This window comes from Panthera uncia, chromosome A2 (assembly GCF_023721935.1).
Source record: "Panthera uncia isolate 11264 chromosome A2, Puncia_PCG_1.0, whole genome shotgun sequence".
Taxonomy (NCBI): Eukaryota; Metazoa; Chordata; class Mammalia; order Carnivora; family Felidae; genus Panthera; species Panthera uncia.
In genome coordinates, this window is record NC_064816.1 from 14,894,546 (window position 1) to 14,921,116 (window position 26,571).

Sequence of the window (26,571 nt, forward strand, 5' to 3'; positions counted from 1 at the left end):
CCAGACCTGTAGGGAGGTGGCCGCACAGTGGGGCTAGAATCAGGCAGAAGGGGGATCCCGGCCCAGCCCCACCGCGTTCTGGTGATGTGATCTTGGACTCATTGCTTAACCAACTTGCCTCAGTTCCTCCTCCGAGAGATGGTAAAACACAAGTGTACTTACCTCGCAGACTCGCCGAGGGAGGTTTACTCCGCACGAAACACGGAAAGCCTTTAGCAGAGGCCCTGCTGTGATAAAAGTGCTCAGGAAAAGCTGTTTTGATTATTAAACAGTCATTTCTCTGCCCCTCGTCTCCTCCTGCAACTTCCGCACCGCGGAGGCAGCCCCCACCCCCTGTCACTCCTGCAACTGTCCGAGTCCTTTCTGTCCCCTCGTACTGGGGGCTGACGGCTCTTTGATCTTTTCCACAGTGGAGACTTAGGCACATTTTGTGATTCGTTCAGGATTCGTGCTGTGCAACACAGACAGAGGCTTGACACGTTTAAAAAGTATCCAGACTGGGGCGCCTGGGCGGCTCAGTGGGTTAAGCCTCCCGCTCTTGATTTCGGCTCAGGTCATGATGTCGTGGTTTGTGAGTTCAAGCCCCGCGTTGAGTTCTGCGCTGGCAGTGAGGAGCCTGCTCGGGATTCTCTCTCTCTCTCTGCCCCTCTTGCTCTCTCTCTCTCTCTCTCTCTCTCAAAATAAATAAATAACTTAAAAACAATAGACAAAACGTATCCCGATTAATCTTCCTCTGTGACAATGAACCCTCAGGCCTGTCCACCCCAATGTCACACTTCTGGGTGTCCTTCCAGCCACTGGGGGTCGCAGAAGCCTCCCAAACGCCATGCTCCTGAGTCGTGAACAAAGCAGAAATGAAATTTTCTCTCGGGGGAGAAACATTTCTGGCTGTTATTTGGGGGAAGGAGAAATGAGCTTAAAGATCTGTTATTTGCCATCCCTTCTATTTCCTGTCTCTCTTGTCTATTTTTGTTAATGTCTATTTGTTTTTGAGAGAGACAGAGTGCGAGCAGGGGAGGGGCAGAGCGAGAGGGAGACACAGAATCCGAAGCAGGCTCCAGGCTCCGGGCTGTCAGCACAGAGCCCGACCCGGGGCTCGAACCCACAAACAGCGAGATCACGACCTGCACTGAAGTCGACGCTTAACCGACTGAGCCAGCCAGGCGCCCCATTGTTTCTGTAGGCCTTTGGGCTTCACAGGAGGGCAGTGTGCAGTGGACAGAGGGAACCTAGAAACACCCTGGACCCCCAGCGAGCCAGAAGCAGGCCGTGCCGGCTGCAGAAGCCCTCCCACGACCCCCCTGGGAAAATGTGGGTGAGTGGAAGCGTGTGGTCCGAGCTCAGTCTCTGCGCCCCGGCTGGGCCCCGAGATCCGGGGCCCAGAAGCTGGTGACCGGAAGATGGGTGACCCTCAAGGAAGCTCGGACGCTCTACTGCTCTGCAATCACTTCCTTTCACACATGCAAGGCTGAGGTTGACCTGAGCTCTCCTGCAAGAACCTTCTGGCCCCCCCCCCCCCCCCCCCCCCCCCCCCCCCCCGTCCCGGAGCTTCTGAAGGTTCTGTGTTTGTTTCTCCTGCCGATGCCCCTATATTCCCAAGCTGCCTTCTGTTCAATTTGGTTTGTGGCTGTTCCTCTGAAATGTTTCTGCATTTGTGTACGGGACCTTGAGAATCTGGTCACAGGGTATTGGTGTTTGGGGTCAGGTTTTCCTGTGAGCTTAGTGCCTCGAGGAGCAGGGAAAAAGCACCCCAAATCTCCTGGCCCTCCCAAGGCTGAACAAGCCGCTCAGGACCTCGGGGAAACCTCTTTGGGCTCTGCCTGTACATTTGGCCCCAAGGGCGTCCTCATCATCAGCTGAAGCTCGGCAGGCAAGGGTCCCTCAGCTGGTGGATAGTGCAGGAGAAAAGAGGAACTCAGTGGATCGCCTACACTTGGGGGTGGAGAGCAGCCCTGCCCTTCACCCTCTCTGTGGCTTTTGCCAAGTCCCTCGCGGACTCTCCATTTTGTCGTCTGCGATGTGAGCATCCCTGCTGACCTCGCGGGCTGCGCGATAGATAGATGATAGAATGGGCCAGAAAGCAGTTTGCAACTGCAGTCATCAGACCGGCATCTCCCAGAGTTCTAAGGAATCCTGGTCTTAAAGAATGTTAACAGGTGCTATTTGAAAGAACACATTTCTTTTTTCTACATTAAAAATAGGATTGGGAGGGGCGCCCGGGTGGTTCAGTCGGTTAAGCGTTTGACTTCGGCTCAGGTCATGAACTCATAGTTCGCGAGTTCGAGCTCCACGTAGGGCTCTGGGCAGACAGCTCAGAGCCTGGAGCCCGCTGCAGAATCTGTCTTCCTCTCTCTCTGCCCCTCCCCTGCTTATGCTCTGTCTCTCTCTCTCTCTCTCAAAAATAAATAAACATTAAAAAAACTAAAAAAAAGGAAGAAGAATCATAGATGGTTGTGTTTACCCTCACATAAATCAGCCCCCATCGTAAGCTTCTCTAAAGCTTAATCTCTCAATTGGTAGGAAGACGTTGCCCTGACCAGAGCACCCAGGAAGGGCTCCCATGGTTCATTGCTTGCACGTGGAGAACGCTCTGGGGTCCCTCCCGGGAAGATCCAAGCCTCTGCTGAGTTCCACGTCCACATCCCGTCGACGTACCCCGAGGTGATTCCGGAACCGTCACCTTTTTAGGCCTCTCCGTGTTGACTTTCCTCTATCGCCATTGCCAACGGCTGGCGTGTTCCACAAGGTAAAGAAATTCTTCGGTTGCTGAAATCACTCCAGGAGAATTCTAAGTCCCCAGCGAGGGGGTGGAGACTGAGCTCAGGGGCGGGTGGCCACTTATCAGACAGAAGCCCCAGCCCCGTCCCTGCCTGCCACCCTCCTTCTCATGAAGGACACTCAGTGTCCACACCAGGCTTCCACCCTCCCCGCTGCTGGAGGTGCGGTGACTTTTGAACTTGGGGAGTTTGGAAAGGATAGCGGGGAAGGCTTGGCTCAGCCCTGTCCTCTTCGCCAGGAAAGGGAGCTGCCCGCAGCCCTTGGGGTTGCCTTTGCCTCCGTAGATAAAGCATCCAGTTCTGTGGTTTAGTGAACGGGGTCACGTGTGGCCCCTTAATTTCTTAACATCCTCAGAACCAGAGAGGAAAGGGGACAGGTGGGGAGGGCAGGGGTGCTTTTTTCTCTTCCGATGATGCTGAGCACCAGAAAACTGAGGTCGGCCAGAAATGCCACGGAAGTTTAGAGGAGGGGCGGGCAGTTCCAAGCACCTGCTACGTTAAGACACCGTCATATTGGTGGGGCCCTGGTTGGGCCTTTCCCACAAGCAGGCGGGTTTCATGGGCCACCTCACCTGACCGTCCCATAGATGGAGGTGCTGTTCTCACCTCCGTTTGCAGATGAGGAAGCCAAGCACCGTTCCAACTGCCTGGACCCAGGAGTCCAGTCTTTCTAAGCAGAAAAGGATGTCCTCACGGGGAAGCTGGGCCTTCACTGCGGACGGGGCGCAGACCAGCAGAGAGGGGAGAGGGTGAGACTGCCCGAGGCGTGTCTGGACCAGTGAGTCTCCCGTGAGGCTTGAATGGGAGACTTGGGGCAGAAAGAGGGTCCCCAGAAACGCAGCAGGAAGCCTTGGAGTTAGGCAAGGCCTCTGGCATTTTCTAACCCAGCCTCTCACCTGTGGAGAGAGTTTTCCTTATTCTCTGGTCCCTGTGGCCATGGTCCCTGGCCCCCGGGAGCTGCCCTCGCAGGGCTGAATACGAAGGCCACTCAGGCCATGCGTCCCCAGCTCCATCAGGGGGCTCCCAGGATGGTCCCCCTTGTGGGACACGTTGCAGAGACTTCTTGTTCTCTGGGGCAGAAATCTGCCTCGTGGCAGCCTCTCCCCACCCGGGGATGCCCCACAGAGCCCAAGGGAAAGGCCGACTCTATCATAATGTAGCACAACTTCCTATCTCTTTCTTCCTACCAGACGTTTCCGGTTTCTCTAACTCTTCTCTGGCAAGGCTTCTGCTGACCCCCCTGACACTGAAGCCTGGCTACCAAGCTGGCTCAAACTCGAGCCTCCGGGATGTCCATGAGCCCTCCCGACAGACTCCTTCCTTTTTCCCCCCCATCTTGTCTTTGCCATCGGCAGTGTGTGTCACAGTCCCGCGTACATAAGTGATGTTTGATAGACGCTTGGCGAACTGCTTTGACGTCGTCCACGTGGCCAGTTTGTCAAAGGTCACGCCTCTAAGGTCAGAGCTCTTCCCACAAATGTTGGGTGATGCCTGCGCGGTGCCCAGCGTCACAACAGGCGCCCCGGACCCTTCAGCACATAGAGCCCGCACACGTGTCACGGTGGTAGCCTAGCCACAGCTTATGTTTGTTCAGCCCTGTATATCCTACAGAGCCTTTCTTCCGTATTTATCTTAGTCGATTCCATGGCAACCTGATGATTTACAGGTGAGAAGGCCGAGGTCCAGCACGATCTGCTGATGAAGGTTATGGAGCCATTCAGTCACACGGAAAGGCACTTCTCGGGTCTTCTGGGGACGTCTAACCCTGCGCTCCACCTCGACCCATCAAGGTCTCCTCTAGAGCTCTGGGGAATAACTAGGTTATCCCGCGGTCCCCATCTTGCCTTCGCAGGAAAGTTCTGATTTAATTTAAAGACTCCCTTTGGTATTGAAGCATAATTGACATACAACGTTATATCCGTTGCGGGGGCACAGCCTAGTGATTCGAACTACATTCCCTACCTTATTTCATGCTCACCACGATAAACGTAGTTACCGTCTGTCACTCGATTTTGCTTTTTGCCCTGCCCCCTCCCCCGGGTCAAAGCAATGTTTATTCAAGAATTATCTGCCCCCCTCCAAAAAGAGAAAGAGACAGAGAGAGAGAGAGGACAATGCCAAGAGAATGCAGAACCCCGAAACGGCTGCTGAACATCAGCAGTGTTCATCTCAAAGATTACTCAACTGAGGGTTTAGTATGTAATTCCAGCAGCAGAAAAGAAGAACTGTACTGAACTTGATAACTTTCTGAAAACTTGCAGAGCAGCGAGCCTGTTTAAAAGGGGAAGCCGTCTTGTGTCCTACCTTCCCAATGCCTCTGATCAGACGGCTTCTCCATTTCGTGCGTGGCAAGACCTAAGCTGTCCCCGGGGGCATAAAGGACTTTGCTAAAGTAACAGGTACCATTTGCCTTCTTTCTGTTCTCTTCCGGGCAAGAACTTACTACATTGCGATAGAAGTCGCTCGCTTAAAAGTGATTTCCGGGTAGACCGTCAGGTTTCCAGGAACAAGGAGATGGAGAGAGGGGTCCAGGCAGGGCAAGCAGTGCCTCTCCAGAGCGCTCTGGGATTGCGGAGGCAGAGGAGAGGGTGATTTAGTAGGTGGTATGGGGCCAAAGTAGGAGGGTTTGTTGTGACACATGTCCATTTTCTTCTTGCTTTCTCCCACTTTCCTTCTTTCCCCCACCCATGCTGTGATACCCTTGCCTCTCCCAGTCATCCACACTTGGCCTTTTGTACCTCATCAGTCAGCATGCCCACGGCTGGGCCCGTCGTGTGTTCTCCGTGCCTTCATAAATTCTCAACTACTGAGGACATGACCACTCCAAGTTAGCCATTTTGCGTGTATCGATGTTGACTTCGTAAGAAACAGTCCGTGAAAACAGAACTTGCATATATGTGTGTACATACATCTACATAGTGCAGTTGTATATATACATGTGTATTTTAAGTGTTCATTGAAAATCCACCCTAAGTCAGGCTATGATGATGAATCAGTGAATCGAATGATTTGGTCTTCGTGTCTGGATCTACAAGGTCGACTGTTTGTTTTTCCTAGACCTGTCCTAGAGGATAGAGGTAGAAATCCCTCCTAATCTTTTGGGAAACCTTGGATTCATGAGGGTGGAAGTTAACAGTTGTTTGACCGGTGTTTAGAGGGAGGGTGATGGGAGTATGGGGACTTTGGTACACGGAAGTGATAGGGGTATTTGTAGCTCTTTTCAGACGGTGGTGATGATTACATTGAACCAGGTAGGCTGAGTTATTTCTCTTGGGGCAAGAATTGTATGACTCAACAAGAAAAAAGCAGACGTACCCAGCATAAAATGGGTAAAGGGCACCGCCAGATAATTCACAGAAAAGGAAATATGGATGATTACCAATTACAGTTTTAAAAAATGCTCAGTAATTAAACCAATATTAGTTACACAATAACGACGTCTCTTTTGCCCATATACGTGGCCAATTTTTTTTTTCTTTTCTGTCTTCTTGGTGTTGATGGATGCTTGCTGAGACTAGAGCCATCACCTACTACTGCCCAGAATATATACATCGCTGAACACTTTCTGGAAGCAATTTGACAAAACGCATCAAGAGACTTAGAAAACAGGTAGAAATTGTGCTTTGGGAAACCTACTCTAGGGAAATAATTTTAAAAAATACAAAGATGTTTATTACAGTATTATTTATAAAAGTGTAAATCTGGAACAACTTAATCGCACACCAATAAGACAATGATTAAATAGCCATGAATATCTATACAATATGTTGGTGTCTTTTCAAGTTATATTTCCTTTATTTAAAAAATTTTTTAATGTTTATTTATTTTTGAGAGAGAGAGAGAGGACAAGCAGGTGAGGGACAGAGAGAGAGAGAGAGGGAGGCAGAGGATCTGAAGCGGGCTCCACGTTGATGGCAGAGAGCCCAATGTGGGGCTCAAGCTTACGAACCACGAGACCATGGTCCGAGCTGAAGTCGGACGCTTAACCGACTGAGCCACCCAGGGGCCCCTACAAATTATATTTTCAAATAATTACTAGCCACATGGAACAGGGTGCAAGATATAACATTTAAAATGTCAGAATACAGAGGGTCACCTGGGTGGCTCAGTCGGTTGAGCGGTTGACGTTGGCTCAGGTCACAGTCTCGTGGTTCATGAGTTCAAGCCCTGCGACAGGCTCCGTGTGGACAGCTCACGAGCCTGGAGCCTGCCTCCCATTTCGTGTCTCCCCCTCTCGCTACCCCTCCCCCACTCACACTCTGTCTCTCCCGGTCTCTCAAAATTGAAGAAATGTAAAAAAAAAAAAAAAATCAGAATACAGAAACTATATAAAAGTGTGATATGGTACCTAGAAAGGAGATCTGGGGCAGAGGTTCTTTCTCCGTTTTACGTGGTTTTACCCCAACCATGCTACTTTGACTACACAGTCATGCCTTCCCTATGAAAACATACTCCTCACAATCATCTCTTTCAACTAAATGACAGATCAACCTGCAATGCAATTAAAATTCAACCACACTTGAAACACCCCATGTTGAAATATAAAGAGTCAATCTAATCTTTGGGCAAGAAAGTTGGTAAGAATATCCAAAATCACTGGGGCGCCCGGGTGGCTCGGTCGATTAAGCGTCCGACTTCGGCTCGGGTCACGATCTCGTAGTCTGTGAGTTCGAGCCCCGCATCCGGCTCGGTGCTGACGGCTCGGCGCCTGGAGCCTGCTTCGGATCCTGTCTCCTTCTCTCTCTGCCCCTCCCCTGCTTGTGCTCTCTCTCAAAAATCAATAAATGTAAAAAAAAAAAAAAATTAAATAAAAAAGAATATCCCAAATCACTTGGCAGGTGGATAAAACCAAGTCACTTAAAATGAACTGACCACACTCCAGCACGGAGTGTAGCCTTTGCTCTAGTAACTAATGATAGTGATCAGCAGTTGGGGAAGTCCTTGTGCTGCCCTAAAATACAGCGCTGAGAGGTTCTTGTGTGTGTTTCCGGGGAGGGAGCTTCCTGGCTCACCAGGCAGCCCGTTCTGTTTCCACACAACCTGGTAGTTCCCACATGTCCTTCCCCAGCTGGGCCTGAGTGTAGTCTCCTCCAATGCCACCAAGTTTCTGCGCTCTGGGAGTCTACTCCCTCTTCTGCAGGAAAAGCTATCACGTCAGTCCATCTCAAAGGGACCTAAAACATTGCCTGATCCAAGCCTTTCGTAAAAAAGATTAGAGGGACGCCTGGGGGGTTCAGTCCGTTGAGCTTCTCACTCTTGGTTTTGCTCAGGTCATGATCTCATGCTTTGTGCATTCAAGCCGACCTTGGGCTCTGTGCTGACAGTGTGGAACCTGCTTGGGATTCTCTCTCTCTCTCTCTGTCTCTCAATCTCTCTCAAAATAAATAAACTTAAAAAGAATCTTAAAAAAAAAAAGATTAGAAAACTTGGGTCCAGACCAAAGACAAATACTGGCAAAAACAAAAACAAAAACAAACAACAAACAAAGAAACAAAAACTAAAATTAATCTGAGGATTTGAAGCCTCTTATTTTTCATACAAAACATTCTGAGTTCTGTGAGCCACGGCTGATGTTTCTGGACCTTTCTCACCCTAGCCTGTCCTGTACTCCAGATTGACATTAACCCTCTTAACATGGGGTACCTGCGACAGAACATCATATTTCAAATGTGTAGTCTGAACAGTGAGAGGCAGGGCAAAAATTATTCGATTCAGTCCGGAAGTGTTCAGTAAGCAGCTGTCACTTGTCAGGAGTTCTACGGGCACAGTGACCAGTCGCTAGTTCTGCACTGTCCACTCTGGTGACGACTTGCACATGCGGTGACTTCAATTTAAATTCACTAAATTTAAATAAAATGAAGGGGCACCTGGGTGGCTCAGTCGGTTAAGCCTCCGACTTCAGCTCAGGTCACGATCTCACGGTCCGTGAGTTCGAGCCCCGCGTCGGGCTCTGGGCTGACGGCTCGGAGCCTGGAGCCTGCTTCCGATTCTGTGTCTCCCTCTCTCTCTGTCCCTCCCCCGTTCATGCTCTGTCTCTCTCTGTCTCAAAAATAAATAAACGTTAAAAAAAAAAATTTAAATAAAATGAAAAGGTCAGCCCCATTTCGAGCGCTCAACAGCCATTGGGCGAGGGGTGCCTCATTGGACAACACAGACCCAGAACATGTCCATCATTGCAGAAGAGTTCTGTTGGGTAGCACCGCACCAGATAATTCTTTTGACTATTCCAGGTTCTCTGTAAAAAATTAAAAAAAAAAAAAAAGTGAAAGGTTGGGAGGCCTGGCTTCACTGTATAGTGGGAAGTGATCCAAGTAGCTAGTTGGAGAGGTAATTGGACGAATAAATGAAGGGGCAGCTGGGTAGAGGCGTCGATGGAGAATCAGGTATGTGGATTTCCTTTCTTCTGGGTGATCTATTAATACAGACTAAAATTGGGTTTGCTCTCAGGGTCGCTGTGTCACAGCATTGACATTCTTTATTTTGCTTCTTGCCTCAGCTCGAGGAGGTTGGAGGGTATGTAACTCAGGGACAGAAAACAGGTTCATAAAATTCAGGAGAGATTTCATGTCCCCTAAGAGTAGGGGAGCCGTAAGAATCAGGGTGGCCCAGGAGCGTCTGCGTGGCTCAGTCAGTTAAGTGTCTGACTCTTGATCTCGGCTCAGGTCTTGATCTCAGGGTTCTCGAGTTCAAGCCCCGCTTTGGGCTCCGCACTGAATGCGAAGCCTACGTAAAAAAAAGAAAAGAAAAAGGAATCACTGTGGCCTGGGTCCTACCTCCAGAAATTCTGACTTAACTATTCAGGGGTACAGCCTGGCATTGGGATTGCAAAATCTCCCCAGCGTTTGCCAAGAGCAGCCAGGGCTGAGAACAATTGCCGTAGCCAACTTCTTCTCTCTGTGGAAATCCCCTCCCGCAATGTCCCTATCAGGCAGCCCCCCACCCTCTGCTTAGGTGTCTCTAGTTAAAGTTTGCTCAGTACCTCACATGTCATTTGGGATGATCCCACTCAAGCTCTTTGTTTCTTTTTTTAAACATTTTTTGGATGTTTATTTTTTTCAAAGAGAGAGAAAGAGAGAGAGAGAAAGACAGAGCGTGAGCAGGGGAAGGGCAGAGAGAGAGAGGGAGACACAGAACCCGAAGCAGGCTCCAGGTTCTGAGCTGTCAGCACAGAGCCGACTCAGGGCTTGAACACATGGCCTGTGAGATCACGACGTGAGCCGAAGTTGGACACTTGACCAACTGAGCCACCCGGGCGCCCCTCAAGCTCTTTCTTATGTGGTGTTTGACTTTGCCTCTTGGAACGACCTCCTGTGGTTGATGGTGAATCACATTTAGGTTCTTATCTACACACCAGTATCTCGCTCTCTTTCCTACCCAAAGTGTCTTTTCTCCTAGGTGGATGGATACCTCTGGCTCCTTCAACTCATCTTTACCAGGTAGGGTTTCTTCTCCACTGCATTCCAGTTTGGGCAGTGTTCACATTCAGTGTCTTGCCTGGGACCTAGCACAGGGCTCTGGATGTAGTCTCAGACCACTTTAAAATCCCATCACATGCTAACCTGTCATTCTAGCTGACCATAAGGTTAGCATGTGATGGGCTTTGAAAACAAAACCAAACCCAAAACTTCCTGCCTAAGATCAGCAACAGGCAGCCTTGTTTGAAACAGCAAAGCGTCTCTGTTGATAGGAGACTGGCTAAATAAACTGGTATATCCACACAATGGATTCTCTGCAGCAGGAACAAAGAAAACCTTCCACTGCTAAGTGAAAAAAGCGAGGTGCGTGATGATGAATGTAGTGTTCTGCTTTTATGCAGCCAACAGGGTAAGATTAGAAAATATCTACCTGCTTACACTTGTGTATGGAAGCCCTGGGAAGGAAGAGCAGTTACCCACACGGTTGAGCGGGGGTGTTGGGGGGCAATTTTCTGCGTGTCTTCGGAGCCGAGGCCCGGCAGTGTTTGTTGTAGATTACCTTTTCAAGGATGTTTTGTAGAAACGGCCTCGGAAGACAGAACATCTCTCGCCAGGGCAGACAAAGAGTTTTGTTTGCTATCTGGTGAAATTCAAATAATGTTTCCCTCCTGGGCAAAGACTGGGCAGGCTTGTTGTCAGCCCCGTATGAACGATTGGAGGTTCCTGGACTCAGATTCCTCGGCTGTGAGGCAAATCTGCTGTACGTGGCCCCCGTGCGACTTGGGGGCAGGGAGAACCGTGAACTTCAAGTTCACGTGTCTGCTGTGCCACGAGCAATACATCCTGTGTCCTTTATCTAATGGGCACGTGCCTTCTGCTGGTATCCTCGAGGAAGTGGCAGGCTTACTTGTTAGCCTACAGGTAGGGTAAGATCTTAGACCCTTCACAGTTCTTGACGGGGAAGAGACACATGGGGATGTGCTGTAGGATGAGACTTTTTTTTTTTTTAATTTTTTTTAACATTTACTTATTTTTGAGACAGAGAGAGACAGAGCATGAACGGGGGAGGGGCAGAGAGAGAGGGAGACACAGAATCGGAAGCAGGCTCCAGGCTCTGGGCCATCAGCCCAGAGCCCGACGTGGGGCTCGAACTCACGGACCGCGAGATCGTGACCTGAGCTGAAGTCGGATGCTTAACCGACTGAGCCACCCAGGCGCCCAAGACTTTTTGTTGTGTATCTTCTCATAGTGTTAGGTTTTGAACCATATGATTGTGTCTATTACCTACTCAGTCATAAATATCATGACATTTGAAATAAAAATGTTACTCTTGTAAAAAAAACAACTTTTGTCATGTAAATTTAGATTAAGTTAATGGAAGTTGTCTGCAGATTATGGGAAGTGATGATTTCTTGGCATCCCCAAGGTGGGCAGAATTAAGTGCCCAGTAGAACTCTCCTGATTCCTGGTTCCATAATTTGCCAGGAATTAATCTATTTTCTATCTATCTATCTATCTATCTATCAATCATCGGTCTCTGTCTCTATCCCCTACCTGTCACCTTTGTGAGAGATAATCTGACCTCTGATACCTCTCTGTCAGTAAGTAAATGGATTAATATAATCCGGCGTTCCCATTAGGTTATTTAATTTGGTTGAGGTCCAAACTTATTCGTAGAAATTCAAAGTCCTCATTTAGTATAACTAAAGATGTTAACGAAGGCTGAAATGTCTGGTTGAAACCATTGGATACCAATCATTGTAAGTTTTCTAGAACCTTGGGTAATGGACCACAGACCGGATATTTGTGGAAAGAGAAGCATTTCTGTTCAGATGGAAGAAATATTTGCTCTTCTGAAGTCATATTTTACTACCTTGGACAAGATCTTAGACATTTTGGAAGGGCCCAAGAACTTGAAAAACAAAGGTCAACGGGGGGAGGGGAGGAGTGTTCATATACAGTTCTAGGCGTGTATTAATATACACGCTGGGCCAGTGTTCTAGATGCTCTCGAACGTGTTAGTTCAGATAATCCTCACCTCACTCCTCAGTCCACGGAATACATTCTTTGCTTGGCTTCTGGGACACCAGCTCTCCTGGTTTGGTCCCTACCTCACCGTCCACTCCTTCTGAGTCTCTTGTGCTGCGTCCTCCTTGTTCTTCTGAACTCTGATTTTTTTTTTTTTTTTTTTTTTTTTTTTTTTTTTTTTTTTTTTTTTTGAGAGAGAGCTAAAGAGACAAAGCACTTACACACCCACAAGCCAGAGTGGTGACTTTACTAAACTGACGTAATCATTCGGCCTGCGGCCTTCTACCGGCCGTTCCTGGTTTTAAGCAAACTCCCCCTGCTGTCAAGGATCGGCACTCTTCATCAGTAGGCATAGCAGATTTCCCCTGCAGTGAAGTTTCATTACAAAATGGATTTAAAAAAAAAAATTTTTTTTTAACGTTTATTTATTTCTGAGACAGAGAGAGACAGAGCATGAACGGGGGAGGGGCAGAGAGAGAGGGAGACACAGAATCGGAAGCAGGCTCCAGGCTCCCAGCCGTCAGCCCAGAGCCCGACGTGGGGCTCGAACTCACGGACCGTGAGATCGTGACCTGAGCTGAAGTCGGACGCTTAACCAACTGAGCCACCCAGGCACCTCCAAAATGGATTTTTTTCAAAAAATGTGTATTTATTTATTTTGAGACAGAGGAGCGTGCGCGGGCGTGCGTGGCAGGGGGAGGGGCAGAGGGAGAGGGAGAGAGAAGAGAATCCCCAGCTGGCTCCACGCTGCCCGTGCAGAGCCCGAGGCAGGCTCGATCTCACCTGAGCCAAAATCAAAAGCCGGATGTTTAACCAACTGAGCCACCCAGGCGCCCCTACAAAACGGGTCTTAAATTAGCCGTATCTTTTTTCACCCAGCCGACAAGAACTCATTGGCCTTTACTTCTAAAAGCATTCAGGGGGTGCCTGGGGGGGCTCAGTTCGGTTGAGCGTCTGACTTGGGCTCAGGTCATGATCTCACAGCTTGCGAGTTCGAGCCCCGCGTCGGGCTCTGTGCTGTCAGCGCAGAGCCTGCTTCGGATCTTCTGTCCGCACCCCTCCCCCCGCCCCTTCCCTGCTTGCGCTCTCTCTCTCTCTCCAAAATAAATAAATCTTAAAAGCAAAAAAAGCATTCAGACAAGTCCGAGAAACATTGCAAACGATTAGCTCAAGGTATATCTCTGGCTTTGGCTGCCATAGACTGTAGCTCTAATATTGTGGAGAGTCATGACGTCCACATACAGTAGACACCCACAGTGAGGAGGTGATGCCCAAACAGAGAAAGGAGTCTGCCATCACGCCAAAGGTCCCCGTCCTGTGGGCAGAATGCTGACGGGCAGGTGAGGCTATAGAGAGCCCAGGTTTCTTTGAGTCAAGAACACTGGGGATCAAGTCCCAACTTAGCCGTTTGCTCTCTGTGTGATCGTAAATTAGGGAATTTCTCTGAGAGGGAGACATGGAATCTGAAGCAGGCTCCGGGCTCTGAGCTGTCAGCGCAGAGCCCGACGCGGGGCTCGAACCCACAGAACCGTGAGATCGTGACCTGAGCCGAAGTCGGACGCTTAACCGACTGAGCCACCCAGGCGCCCCGAAATGTTCATTTTCTTATCCCTTCAAGACCACACGTATTCAGAAAGTCTCCTGTTTTTATCTTTTTCCGGCTTAGGTCCGATGGTTTAGTGGAATGCATGCAAATGGAATCAGGAATATTGAAGAATATGTGACAAAGGTGATGTTTGAAGCCTGAGGAGGAGAGGGTGGTTATTCACCCATTTACAGAGAAGGAAAATAGATGGCACTTCGTGCCACATATCAGACTAAATTCGCAGTGGGTTACAGATGCGTATGTATGAAATGTTGAACCGCAAAGATACTAAGATATATACAAACATTCATGACATCTGGGATGTGGATGTCCTCACTGAACGGAACCCCAATGCGATAATAGCGTGGGTTTTAGAGCAAAAGGGCACAGGATCAAGTCCCAGTTCTGCTGTGCACAGAATAGCCTCAGGCAACTGACCAAGCTTTGCCAAGCCTCTGTTTGCTCATCTATAAAGTGGGGATGGGAAAACCTACCTTGCAAAGTTGTGAGATCAAGCAAACTATGTGAAATGTTTGGCCTAAGGAAGGTTCAATTATCATAGACTTTTTTTTTTAATGTTTATTTATTTTTGAGAGAGAGAGAGAGTGGAGGAGGGACAGAGAGAGAAAGAGAGGGAGAGAGAGAAAAAGGATCCCAAGCGGGCTCCTGGCTGACAGCAGAGAGCCTGATGCAGGGCTCCAACTCACGAGCCGGGAGATCATGACCTGATCTGAAATCAAGAGTCGGCTGCTCAACCGTCTAAGCCACCCGGGTAGCCCCTAAAGAAATTTCTAAGAAAAATCTCCCTTCCCCCCAGTCTGGTGGTTGTAGGTTAACTCCACCCAAGCTCAAAGAGGAAAACCAAACATTAAGATCTTTAAAACAAAATTCAAATACTCTACCTCATGTGACTTCCACGTCAAGTTTCTTAGATCTCAGGTTGTAGTTTCAGGTGCTGATGAGTACGTGCTTCAGCTTATAATTTGCCCACGTTTTCAACCCACTTACCTTGAGAAAGCGTGTTTGCCAAATCTTCCAGCTGTCCTTGCTAGAAGAAGGCATCCGCCGTTAGTGACAGTGTAATTGAAAAGGGAATTTAGACACTTCCACATCTTACAACCTTAAAACTTACCTGGGACGCCTGGGTGGCTCAGTCGGTTAAGCATCCGACTTCGGTTCAGGTCACGATCTTAAGGTGAGTTCGAGCCCCGTGTCGGGCTCTGCGCTGACAGCTCGGAACCCGGAGCCTGCTTCGGATTCTGTGTCTCCCTCTCTCTCTGCCCCTCCACTGTTCGTGCTCTGTCTCTCTCTCAAAAACAAATGAGCATTTAAAAAGTTTTTAAAAATTACCGCCCCCCCCTCCCTTCTACAACTATTTTCATTATTTGCTCATTGCTTTTTATATGCATACAGTTTCACGATGTCGCGGTCTTACTACACGCACTTTATATTCTCTTCGTTTCCCACGACCGCTTGTTGGTGATTTCACCTGGTCTCCAGAACTAGTTTTAGTGACTGTAGAATAATCTATTGCATCAGTGGACTACGATTTGTTCAAAATCTCCTTCATGTGTCAAACCTTTCAACAGTTTCCATTTCTCTTGTTTCTTTCTGTTACGAAACGAGGCCACAACGAACATCTGTACCTTGTGATTTGATTTGTTGGATTTCTTCCCCTTGGGGTAAATTCCTCCGAGTAGAACCGCTGGCTCAAAGCCACGTGTACCTTGTTGATTCTCGTTGTTTATAACATTTCAAAAACTTACTGAACCAAGTTACATTACATCAGCGATGTCTTATTGTTCTCAGCTTGCCCCAACCTTACCAGCATTGTTAGAGTGACATCATTTACTTTTTTTTTTTTTATGTTTATTTATTTTTGAGAGAGAGTGCAAGCGAGGGAGGGGCAGAGAGAAAGGGGAACAGAGGTTCCAAAGCACGGAGCTGACAGCAGAGAGCCTGATGTGGGGCTCGAACTCACAAACGGCGAGATCATGACTCGGGCTGAAGTCAGAGGCTCAACTGACTGAGCCACCCAGGTGCCCCTACTTTTTTTTTTTTTTTTTTGACATTCCAAACTTCAATATATTTTCTAAAGAAGAGTCTCTAATTCTAGATGAGGGGGGCAGGGGAAGGGCTCCTCTCCTTCTGACTCCGGGAATTGTGAGAGGAAGAGTCCAAGGTCACCGAAGGAAGCAGTCGCGCTCGGGGGTTCCTATCTCCCCCATCCAGGCTTTGACCAGAGTTAGAGGGTGTGAAGGGCTGTTTGATAAATTGGGGAGGGGGCCCTCGCAGAGCCTCCTCTCTGCACGTCGCTTTCTTATTCACATGGGTGGCTGGCACAGTTAAGCTGGTGGTCAGGGGGAAAAATCATTTCATCTGTACCCTCGAGTGTCCCTGGGTTTGTCCATGGCACGGACACGGAGTCAAGGAGCAGTGTGTCTGCTCAGTGCCTGTCAGTTCAGGAGAAGGTGCCAGAAGCCTGATGATGTGGCAACCACAGAGGGCCCCCCACTCCAGCCAGGGCTGCAGAGGTCACTATGCCCAGGGATGATTGAGAATGAATGGATCGTGAGGCCATGAGCCACAAAACAGCAGGTGCCAGCAGAAAGTTCAGGGTCGGGACCAGGTGGCTCTTCCTCAGCAGACACCAGCCACGTGACTAGGACTGACAGAAGACCAGGGCACCTTCTTCCCACTCCCCCCATGCAGGCCCCTCCCTCATATCTCCACTGCCATCTTCGAAAGGCCCAATGAGAGGAGATGAGAAACCAAAATTAATAAGCTGGCAACGTAAACAGGATGAGAAAAACTAAAGCCGTCCTTCAAACGAATGGGTCAGGCTAAGTTTAAACCACTCTGGACTGCAATTTGTGAATCCTTTTTCCTGCTGCCCAGGGGAAAGCTGGTAAGATCCAAATCGTTTTTGGAGACTGAAGGAACTTCATTTGCGTTGCGTGGCTGAGGTGCCCTGTGAGCAGTTTTAGAGAACCAGCTAAGGTAGCAGGAATGCAGTTTTTGGTAAAACTTGCACCCATGCGTGCATGTCTGCGTCAAGAAATGCTCATAGTGGTGAAATCTGGGGTGGTTTTTACTTTTGTGTTTTTGCTTTTCTTTACTGTTTTGCTGCCTGTTGGCTGTTACCGTATCATCCTTCCCCAAAATGCAAAAAGACCTTTTTTAAAAAATGTTTCTTTCTTTATTTATTTTGAGAGACAGAGCGCAAGCAGGGGAGGGGCAGAGAGAAAGGGAGAGAGGGAGAACCTTAAGTAAGATCCACACCCAGCGTTGAGCCAGACATGGGGCTCGATCCCACGACCCTGAGATCATGACCTGAGCTGAAATCAAGAGTCGGATGCTCAACCTACTGAGCCACCCAGGTGCCCCCAAAAAGACATTTTTGAAAGCCTAATTCCAACCTCTTGACGATGTCAGACCTAAATATTCATTTTGCTCTGGACGATGGAGACAGACGAAAACCATTTCAGTTTTCATATCTCTGACCCCATGTAATTAGTCGTCAAAGGACTTGGCTTCTGACTCCAGAGAACCTGCATTCTTCCCTGTGCCTTGCACCCCAGAACCCCCAAAAGATTCTACAGTCTGATCGTGGTCATGTTGAAAGTGACACACAAATTAAAGTTACGATCATCGAGTTGAACAAAAAAAACCCCAGTGAATTTTTTTGTTTTTAATTTGACTTGTTTTTAGATCAGCCTCAGAGAAAAGGAAAGATAATAGAAATATTAAGTAGAGGCTCCTGTATTTTTGCTCTTGGGAGCAAGTGACTGTTTATTTTTTGCTATTTTTAGGCATTAAAGTTTACAGGCATGCTCTCTATGATTATAAATGCGTGACGGACAAAATAATGGGTATTTTTTTTCCTCAGAGGCTGTGGATTGTGCCATTAGGGGTAAGAATGCTGAAAAGATCATACAATCGGCTGTTTTTCAGTGCCGTTTTCCACCTAAAAGCCTGAGTGTGTTACTTATCAGAGTGCTGCCCTAGGACAGAGCCATGAAAATAGATTAAGTTCTATCTAAGAGACCCTATTTCTTCCTATGTTGATATGAAACATCTTCTCATTGCCTTTCTTTTGGTTCTGCTTCCACCAAGTTTACAGCTTTTTTGATCTTACTTGATCCTGAACATGACTTCAAGTGGTATCATGATTCTTATGTGTGGGATGAGTCAATGAGGCTCGAAGTTCAGCTCTCGCCCCCAAGTCCTACAGCTGGTGGCAGGAACGGCCAGGGATGCCTCCTGCCCGTGTCCAATCTCGCTTTGACTACCCAGGACCACCCTCCTACTCGGCAGGGACTTTATGAAGCAGGGACTCTAGGGGGTCTGCTGTTGGCATATGACTGGATTATCTCAGCATTATGAGAAGCAGGAAAAGGGAAGCAGCCTTTGTTTATTGCTTATAACCGTAATCGCTATAATAGTTGGTAATAACTACAATGGTGAAGTCTTTCAAAGTTAAACAGGTTTTTTTAATGTGTATTTATTTTATTTTATTTTTTGTTAAAAAAACTTTTTTGACACTTATATATCATTGAGAGACAGAGCATGAGCAGGGGAGGGGCAGAGAGAGGGCACACAGAACCCGAAGCAGGCTCCAGGCTCTGAGCTGTCAGCACAGAGCCCAACGCGGGGTTCGAACTCATGGACCGCGAGATCGTGACCTAAGTCAAAGTCGGACGCCCAGCCAACTGAGTCACCCAGGTGCCCCAAAAGTTAAACTTAGTGATTTTTTTGTTTTTGAATCTAGTGAGGAGAAAACTGGACAATGAAACTGAAAATCTAGCCTGAACTTTTATATTTACTTGTTAGAGGAATTACGAAACTGCTTCGAGGTTGAGAGTTTCCCCATCAGCTCTGATGAACGGCGCATTGTAAAGGGGCCACAGAGAGGGGTAGTTATTTGTAATAATAACAATCACTATGATTGCAACCATTTGGTTTTGAAACAGGCGAGATGATTTCAAAAGTCGTATATAAACTGTAAAACATAAAATTCAAAATGCCTGAAAAGATATGGCAACAATAATCAGTACAATATTATTGTTATCACTCTCCAGCCTGCTTTTTCCTGTTTTGTGTTTCTTCAAACACTTGCGGAAATGAATGCCTTCTTTCTTCACCCCATCCACCACCTTTCTGTTTCTTTTCCCTTTGTGAATCGCGCTGACTTTCAAAACTTCACATCTTTCATGCCTGACGCCTCCCTGCACAGCATCCCGGACATACTTCTAAACATGCGCTAAAGATCATTGAAGCATCTAGGTTGTATCTAGGTTGTTTAATCATATGTGGTTTTGTGGGTAAATGGATAAATCAATGGGCGTGTCTCGCCAAGGGTGACCGTACCTAATTGTGGGGTTGTTTTTTGTTTTTGTTTTTGTTTGTCGTCGTCGTCGTCGTCGTTGTTGTCTTTCTATCATAGGGACAATGGAGGCTTTGATGGCCGGAACTGAGACGGTGACAGTGGATGCGTCTGTCAGGACCACACTGTTCGACTATGAGTTCTCGCTGCCATGTGAAAAAATCAACGTCAAGGAGCTGGGGTCCCGCCTCTTGCCCCCACTGTATTCCCTGGTATTCGTGGTTGGTCTGCTGGGCAACGCGATGGTGGTGGTGATCCTCACAAAATACAGGAGGCTCCGAATCATGACCAACATCTTCCTGCTCAACTTGGCCATTTCTGACTTGCTCTTCCTGTTCACTCTGCTGTTCTGGATTCACTACAGCAGGTGGAACGAGTGGGTGTTCGGCCACTTCATGTGTAAGCTCCTCTCCGGGCTTTATTACATGGGCTTGTACAGCGAGATTTTCTTCATCATCCTACTGACCATAGACCGGTACCTGGCTGTCGTCCACGCCGTGTTCGCCCTGCGGACCCGGACCGTCACTTTTGGTATCATCATGAGCGTCCTCACCTGGGGCCTGGCAGGGATAGCAGCCCTCCCTGAATTTGTCTTCCATCAGTCCCAAAATGATGCTGAACAGTACATCTGTTTGCCTCTTTATCCAGGAGGCCAAGAGGATAACTGGAAGCGTTTCCATGCTCTGAGCATGAACATCCTCAGTCTGGCCCTGCCTCTGCTCATCATGGCCGTCTGCTACACGGGAATTGTTAGGACACTGCTGAGATGCCCCAATAAAACCAAGTACAAGGCCATCCGGCTCATTTTTGTCATCATGGTGGTCTTTTTCATGTTCTGGACCCCCTACAACCTGGTCCTCCTTCTCTCTGCTTTCCAAACGATCTTCTTTGAGGTCAGTTGTGAGCAGAGCAAATGGCTCGATGTGGCCATGCAGGTGACAGAGGTGATCGCCTACACGCACTGCTGCGTTAACCCCGTCATCTACGCTTTCGTCGGGGAGAGGTTCCGGGAGCACCTCAGACACTTCTTCCGCAGGCACGTGGCCACCAACCTGGGCAAATACATCCCGTTCCTTCCCAGCGAGAAATCAGACCGAGCCAGCTGTGGCTCCCCATCAACGGGGGAACAGGAGCTCTCGTTTGTCTTTTAGGCCAGATGCGGAAAATTACCTAAAGCGGAGGCGCCGGGCAGATGAAGGAAACACATTAAGTCCATCGCGTTGACCTGAACGCCAGCCCTTTGAACTTCTAGCTCGATGCGGAAACTTGTAAAGACATTAAAGTGTATACACAATGGGGTCAGCAGACCCGTGCGCCCCGGGCACTAACGGGGGTCACTAGTTAGTTCATTTGCCGTCCACACAGAAGTTTGCTCGGTTCTCGGAAGAGTTACATCCAGTGTGATGTACCCAAGTGTTAGCTAGTCACTATATGCAGCTATGAGCAGGTAAATCATTTTATAGTTTAAACCTTAACTTTAGCCAGCTGTTGCATAAATGAAACGTATTTCACAAAATACAATAAATCAGTCGCAATACTTTTAATGTGCCTAGCTCTCTCCTTGCTTGATGAAAAGGCTTTTCCTTCTTTTTTTAGCTTATGTATATGTATTCTCCGGCAGCATAATGGCACGTCACCTTTGTTCCGAGTATTCTTTTTTCTTTGAAGTTTATTTATTTATTTTAAGAGAGAGAAACTCCGACGCAGGCTCCTCACTGGCAGCACAGAGCCCAACGCGGGGCTCAAACTCACGAACCATGAGATCACGGCTTGAGCCAAAACCAAGAGTCAGAAACTTAACCGACTGAGTCACCCAGATAGCCTTCTTCCCTCTTTTTATTTTTTTTTAAGATTTTATTTTTAAGTAATCTCCACACCTAACGCGGGATTTGCACTCACAACCCTGAGATCCAGTCGCACGTTCTACCGACTGAGCCAGTCAGGCGCCCCTCCACTCCTGCCCTGAGTATTCTTAACAGTGAATGGATTTCCTGTGTACACCGAATGACCAAATTTCCCATGAGCGACTCAACAGAAGAATTGTGATTTGATATGTTCAGTGTAGAGAATAAAGGCCCTGCTGGTAGAAACTTCTCAGAGCCCTGCAATGTGCAGACACTGTCCTCTTAAACACCAAGCTCACCGTTCGTCCAACAACTGTGCTTAAGGTGATGTGGACAGGATGCACTAACATTGCTTTCGGTTAAGTGAAGGATGAAAAAAGTGTGTGAGACAAACAATCCCTGACCTGTGAACTCTTCCATCTGGTAAGGGGTGTGAGACAGAGACAGATGACTCCAGAACGAAGAGGAACACACTCAGGGCTCTGCCTGGGCCGGGGAGGGAGAGACCATTTCTAGCTGGAATCTGAGGCAGAAAGACTTCACAGGGGAAGTGGCTTTTGAGCAGGTCTTTGAAAAAAGGACAGGATTTGGAAAGGGAGGGGATATGGGGGAGATAGCCGAAGCCAACAGAATGCCCAATACAAAGGTGAGGGGGGAGGGCACAAACTCACGTGGACTGTAGGGCAGGGTGGGAAGGTGGCAAGGGGCCATGAATTTCAGGCAAAGCATCTTGGGCTTTTCTGGGAAGACAAAGGGAGCTACTGAAGGGTTTAGAGCAGGGGAGAAGAACAATCCTCGTGGTGCATTAGGAAGATAAATCCAGTGATACAGGATGGAGTAAAGACCCCAGAATCATGCAGGGACGTGGGTGAGAAGACAAGGGTACGTGTGAGGCAAAGCGAGATCAATGGCTAATAAGAGAGGGCCAGAAGAACCCAGAGAGGAATTTGGCCAAGAGGCACTATGACAGAGGAGTCAAAGCACCAGGAGCAATAGAAGACTGATTGAAAACAAGAAAGCAAAGACCAAACAGAATGTATCATATGTCAAAAAGGAAAGACAAAGAAAGAAAGAAAGAGAGAAAGAAAGAAGGAGAGACACATGCGGATTATTTGCTGGGCTCGGGTGGGCTGCCCATCTCTTAAAGGATGGGAAAGGAAGCAGGGGTAGCCTTGGGTGTCTTTGGGAAGAAATGTGAGTGCAGAACACAAGCGTGACTTTCCTCCGAAACCGCTTGTGCCTTTTGGCTTGTGGACTGTGGAACCACATTACCAATGAAAGATAGACACAAACCTTTAGAATTATATATTTAGAAGAAGAAGAAGAAGAAGAAGAAGAAGAAGAAGAAAAGCTAGGCTGCTCTTCAGATGTGGTATCCATTCCACCAGCCACGAGGGCATTGGGAACTTTGAAGTAACTTTGATCTCTTTTGTGGTTCAGCCAGAATGTACTATAAAGAGCAATCATGTGAAGACTTAACTACACATCACAGGGTTTCCTCTCGCATTGTGAAGTGACATCTGTCCTTAGGTAAGCACAGGTGCGGAATATAGGTGTTGGTTCATATCCCCAGACCCCTGAGAGCTTTTAGGAGCCCTGTGACCTACACGGGACTGCACAGAACCAAATCATGGGCCCAGCATGCTCCATTTGGCCCCCCAGCCCCAACACTGTCCAGCAGAACTAACTACGGCGATAGAAACGTTCTCAACCTGCATTGCCCAATAGGGCCACCAGTCTTTGAAATACTGAATTTTTAATTTGTTAAGGTTTATTTACTTTTGAGAGACAGAGAGAGACAGAGAGGGAAGGGGAGGACAGAGAGAGAGGGGTTCAGAGGACCCAAAGCAGGCTCCATGCCGACAGCAGAGAGACTGACGTGGGGCTCGAACCCACAAACCATGAGATCGTGACCTGAGCCGAAGTTGGATGCTTAATCAACTGAGACAACCAGGAATCCCTGAATTTTTCACCCCTGCCACCTTGTCTCTTTGTATCTATTCCACTTACACATCAAGCTTCCGGGAGCCGGCTAACACTCATCTACAACACTGTGTGACAGATCAGGGAAAATACCAGGGGCTGTAAAGACGAATAAGACCCACTTCTAGGAAACTCACTCACCGTTCAGTGGAAGACGCCCATCTGAATCCAATGGTGATAATGGAACATGGTGGGTATTTCTCCTGTAACAGAAAGCGGAAGGGTGACATGAAGCCAAGTGTGCACGGAAAGTCACCTTCTGCTTCAGTGGGGTTCCCCCAAGAGCAGTTCCTGAGCGATGATTTGAGAGCAAAGAGTTTATTTGGAAAGTGCTGGGAACTCCGGTGGGGAGCGGGGAAGGAAGACAGGAAGGGGAGCGTGCTAGCAGAGGGTTCATTTTGAAGTACCTTCTGCTGGGGGGGGGGGTGACTGGAGCGCCAAACCACTGGAAGACCCGTGGCCACAGGGTAACTCCTACTCGGCTATCCCGCTGGAGGGGGGAGTCGGGGTATTTATATTCTGCCCTGTCAGTCACTGGCTGATGGCTGCTCCCAGGGGATGTTAATTCCCCAGCACTCCCGGCCTGACTGGCTCTGGCAGATGCTTTTTTCCAGCTGGGGGGAGAGCTCCCAGGCAACACGATGTAGATGCTGGATGTTGGAAGCCAGCCGGGCACACTCAGTTAAGGCTTCGGGGATAACGCATCGGCCGCATATTTGAACATGTTTGTGAACAACTTTCTGGTGAAGCCAAGGGTGGACGTGAGAGTGGTGTCCAGGCAGGTGGGTCAATGTGTCAGAAGGCACAAAGGCACAAAAGGGCACTACAGAGAGCCCGCTGTGGCAAGCCTAGGAGTCGCCCAGACAATGGAAGGTGGCCTTGAACAGGCCTCAGCTTTGACTCCTTGCTCCTCCTTCTCTCCATTGAGCATCACAGTCTGCTAGTTTTTTTTTTTTTTTAAGTTTATTTGTGTATTTTGAGACAGAGAGAAAGCAGGATCAGGGGAAGGGCAGAGAGAGAAAGAATCCCAGGCAGCCTCCTCAATTTCAGCATCGTGCCCGATGCGGGGCTTGAACTCACAAACCTTGAGTTCGACCTGAGTCGAAACCAAGAGTGGGATGCTTAACCGACTGAACCACCCAGGTGCCCCACACTCTGCTAGTTTAAAAAAGATGATCCTTGGGGTGCCTGGGTGGCTCAGTCGGTTAAGCATCTGACTTCAGCCCAGGTCACCATCTCACGGTTCACGGGTTCGAGCCCCGCATTGAGCTCTGTGCTGACAGCACGGAGCCCGGACCCTGCTTCGGATTCTGTGTCTCCCTCTCTCTCTCCCCCTCCCCCGTTCGTGCTCTGTCTCTCTCTCTCTCAAAAATAAATAAAAAAATTAAAAAATAATAATAAAGATGATCCTTTCCCAGCTTGAGTTTCTGAGGGTTTCTTCAAATTCCAGAATGAAAATTCTAAAGTCTGGTTCTTAACAAACCCGGTTCCCGTCTTTCATGGCCGTGGGCTTTCAGCAACTTCATTCGGGTTTTCTTCCACTCCTGCCCAGTTTAAATCCCCAGTATAGTTACGGTCATCTTTCTCCATCTACTGATCTCTTCTAGGGATCTGGGAATTAGGACCCACGAGCCGAAAACGGCCCATGGCCCACTCTACAAATAAAGTTTCACAGGAACGCAGCTGAGCTCTTTTGCTTATGAACAATAAGCACAGACCGTAAGTCTGTGGTCAAGCCCATAGGTTCTGTATTCCAAAGTAGACTATAAGCAGAACTTCCACAGGAAGTTTAAAACTTTAAAAACAGGTTTTCTGACTCTGGAGACCACCTCATCTATATTGGGAACATGAGTGCATTGATGAAAATAGGGAGGTATTTGAAAAGGGGTCCTTTGTAGAAAACTGCGGGTGCCATGTGCCCTGGGCGGGAAGGAAATGGCAGGTGGGCGCTTGTCTCTCACCTCAAGCCTGGCGAGAACGATGCCACTGGCCTCCGCTGGGAGCTCGATACGAGTCGCCCCGGTTAAAGAGGCGTTGTGCGCAGGCTCTGATCGGCCAAGGGGGAGCTAGTCCGCTGGCCACTGTCCTATGCCATCAGAAGAAGAGCTTCCTCTTGCGGTCTAGACTTTTGGCCCTGAGCGAAGCCTCTCCATTTTCAGACGGGGCGAGATTTTTCCTGGCTTAGTTTGAGATCCTGGAAAATTGACCCCAACAGGCGGAAGCTCATGCCTGACCTGCGGACACCAGCTTCGGTCACAGTTGCAACGTGAAACGTGGACGCTAGAGGGCACTCGCCCACACCAGGGCCCAGGGGTCCCTCAGGCAGCCAGCCCACGTGGTAGCTGGGAGGGGAGGTTTTGAGGTCACAGCAAGACACTCAAGCTTGCCTGTATCCGGTGTGGTCCGGCTGTGTCGCAAAACTTGAGGGGATGCCATTTTTATCCCCAGGGATCCTGCGACGCCGTGCCCAAGAAGGCGCAATGGAAGGCGGGAAACACAGGTTGGATTTATTATCATCTGGGCCAATTCCTAGTTCGGTGATGTGGGATTTTGGTAAACTGGTTACAGCTCAAGGCCTATGAAATTCCACGACCTCCTCCTAAACCAAAATTCAAATCTTATTCCAGAGGCCCATGCCCAAGCCCAAAGCAACGGGGGGGGGGGGGGGGGGGTGTCTGAAAACACACGTGAATAAAGGAGAACAGAGGAAAACAAGATCACGGGGCCGGGCCCTTGTGAGGCACACCCTGATTCAACATACAGCTGCTTGGGGTGGGGAGGTGGGCGTCGGGGTCGGGTGGTGGAAATAGACTCGTTAGTGCCCGCGGGGGACCTTTTAATATACAGACGCCCCGGCTGCCAGTGTGTATGACCCCATCCGGACTCGGAAGCCTGGCAATCGGAACGAGAACTCCTCTGACCCAGACCAAGTGCGAATGAGCCCGTCCTGTGTTACGCAATCGGGAGGCTGTTCATCTGTCAAACCCCAGCTGGTCACACTTGCTGATGACTTAACACTTACAACCGTCCTGGTCTTTATGAGGGTTGGCGGGGGGGAGGGGCAGCGAAGGGAAAGGTAAAACCAAACCTTGGTTGCTGGCCACAAGGTGACACTTGATCTAATCAAAGAGTGTATATCTAGGACATCCTGGCCAAGGCGCTCGGATCCGCTCTCTGCCCTTCTCCACCCTGCCCTGCCCCTGAACAGCTGCCCTGCACGGATGCCGCCAGGATTCTCTCTCGCTCTCGGGATGGAGCCCGTGGGGAGCTCCTGGAGGAGGTTGGAAGAAAGGGGGAGAGTAGGATCAGTGTGTATTCCCCCAGCCCTTCCTGAGGCAGCACCGGGGGCCGGGAGCACCCCGACTGCGGTGGGCCTCTCCACTCTGCTTCGCCCACCCCTCACCCCTTCAGGGCCGCTAACAAACCCAGCTGCTACGCATCAGGGGGCTGCTGTGCCCCTTCATCCTGCTCTCACCTTGGTTGGCCCCTTTATTAAACTCGCCTCAAAGTGCCCAATTTGAGTGTGTCAGTTATGTCCCATAGGGACCCCGAG

At 48.9% G+C, this 26,571-nt stretch overlaps 1 protein-coding gene across 3 annotated transcripts; it reads left to right on the forward strand.

Moving 5' to 3' along the window:
- Positions 1–4,863: 4,863 nt before the first annotated feature.
- Positions 4,864–20,811, forward strand: LOC125929289 (C-C chemokine receptor type 3-like). Of its 3 annotated transcripts, XM_049640324.1 has the most exons (4): positions 4,865–5,176; positions 6,296–6,386; positions 10,173–10,213; positions 19,252–20,811. In XM_049640324.1, the coding sequence occupies exons 3-4, from the start codon at positions 10,177–10,179 to the stop codon at positions 20,340–20,342; spliced, it is 1,128 nt and encodes a 375-aa protein (XP_049496281.1). In that variant the 5' UTR covers positions 4,865–5,176; positions 6,296–6,386; positions 10,173–10,176; the 3' UTR covers positions 20,343–20,811. The 3 variants fall into 3 exon arrangements, with proteins under 3 accessions (XP_049496282.1, XP_049496281.1, XP_049496283.1); XM_049640325.1 differs by having other exon boundaries at positions 4,864–5,176; positions 6,296–10,213; XM_049640326.1 differs by lacking the exon at positions 10,173–10,213 and having other exon boundaries at positions 19,252–20,810.
- Positions 20,812–26,571: the final 5,760 nt, after the last annotated feature.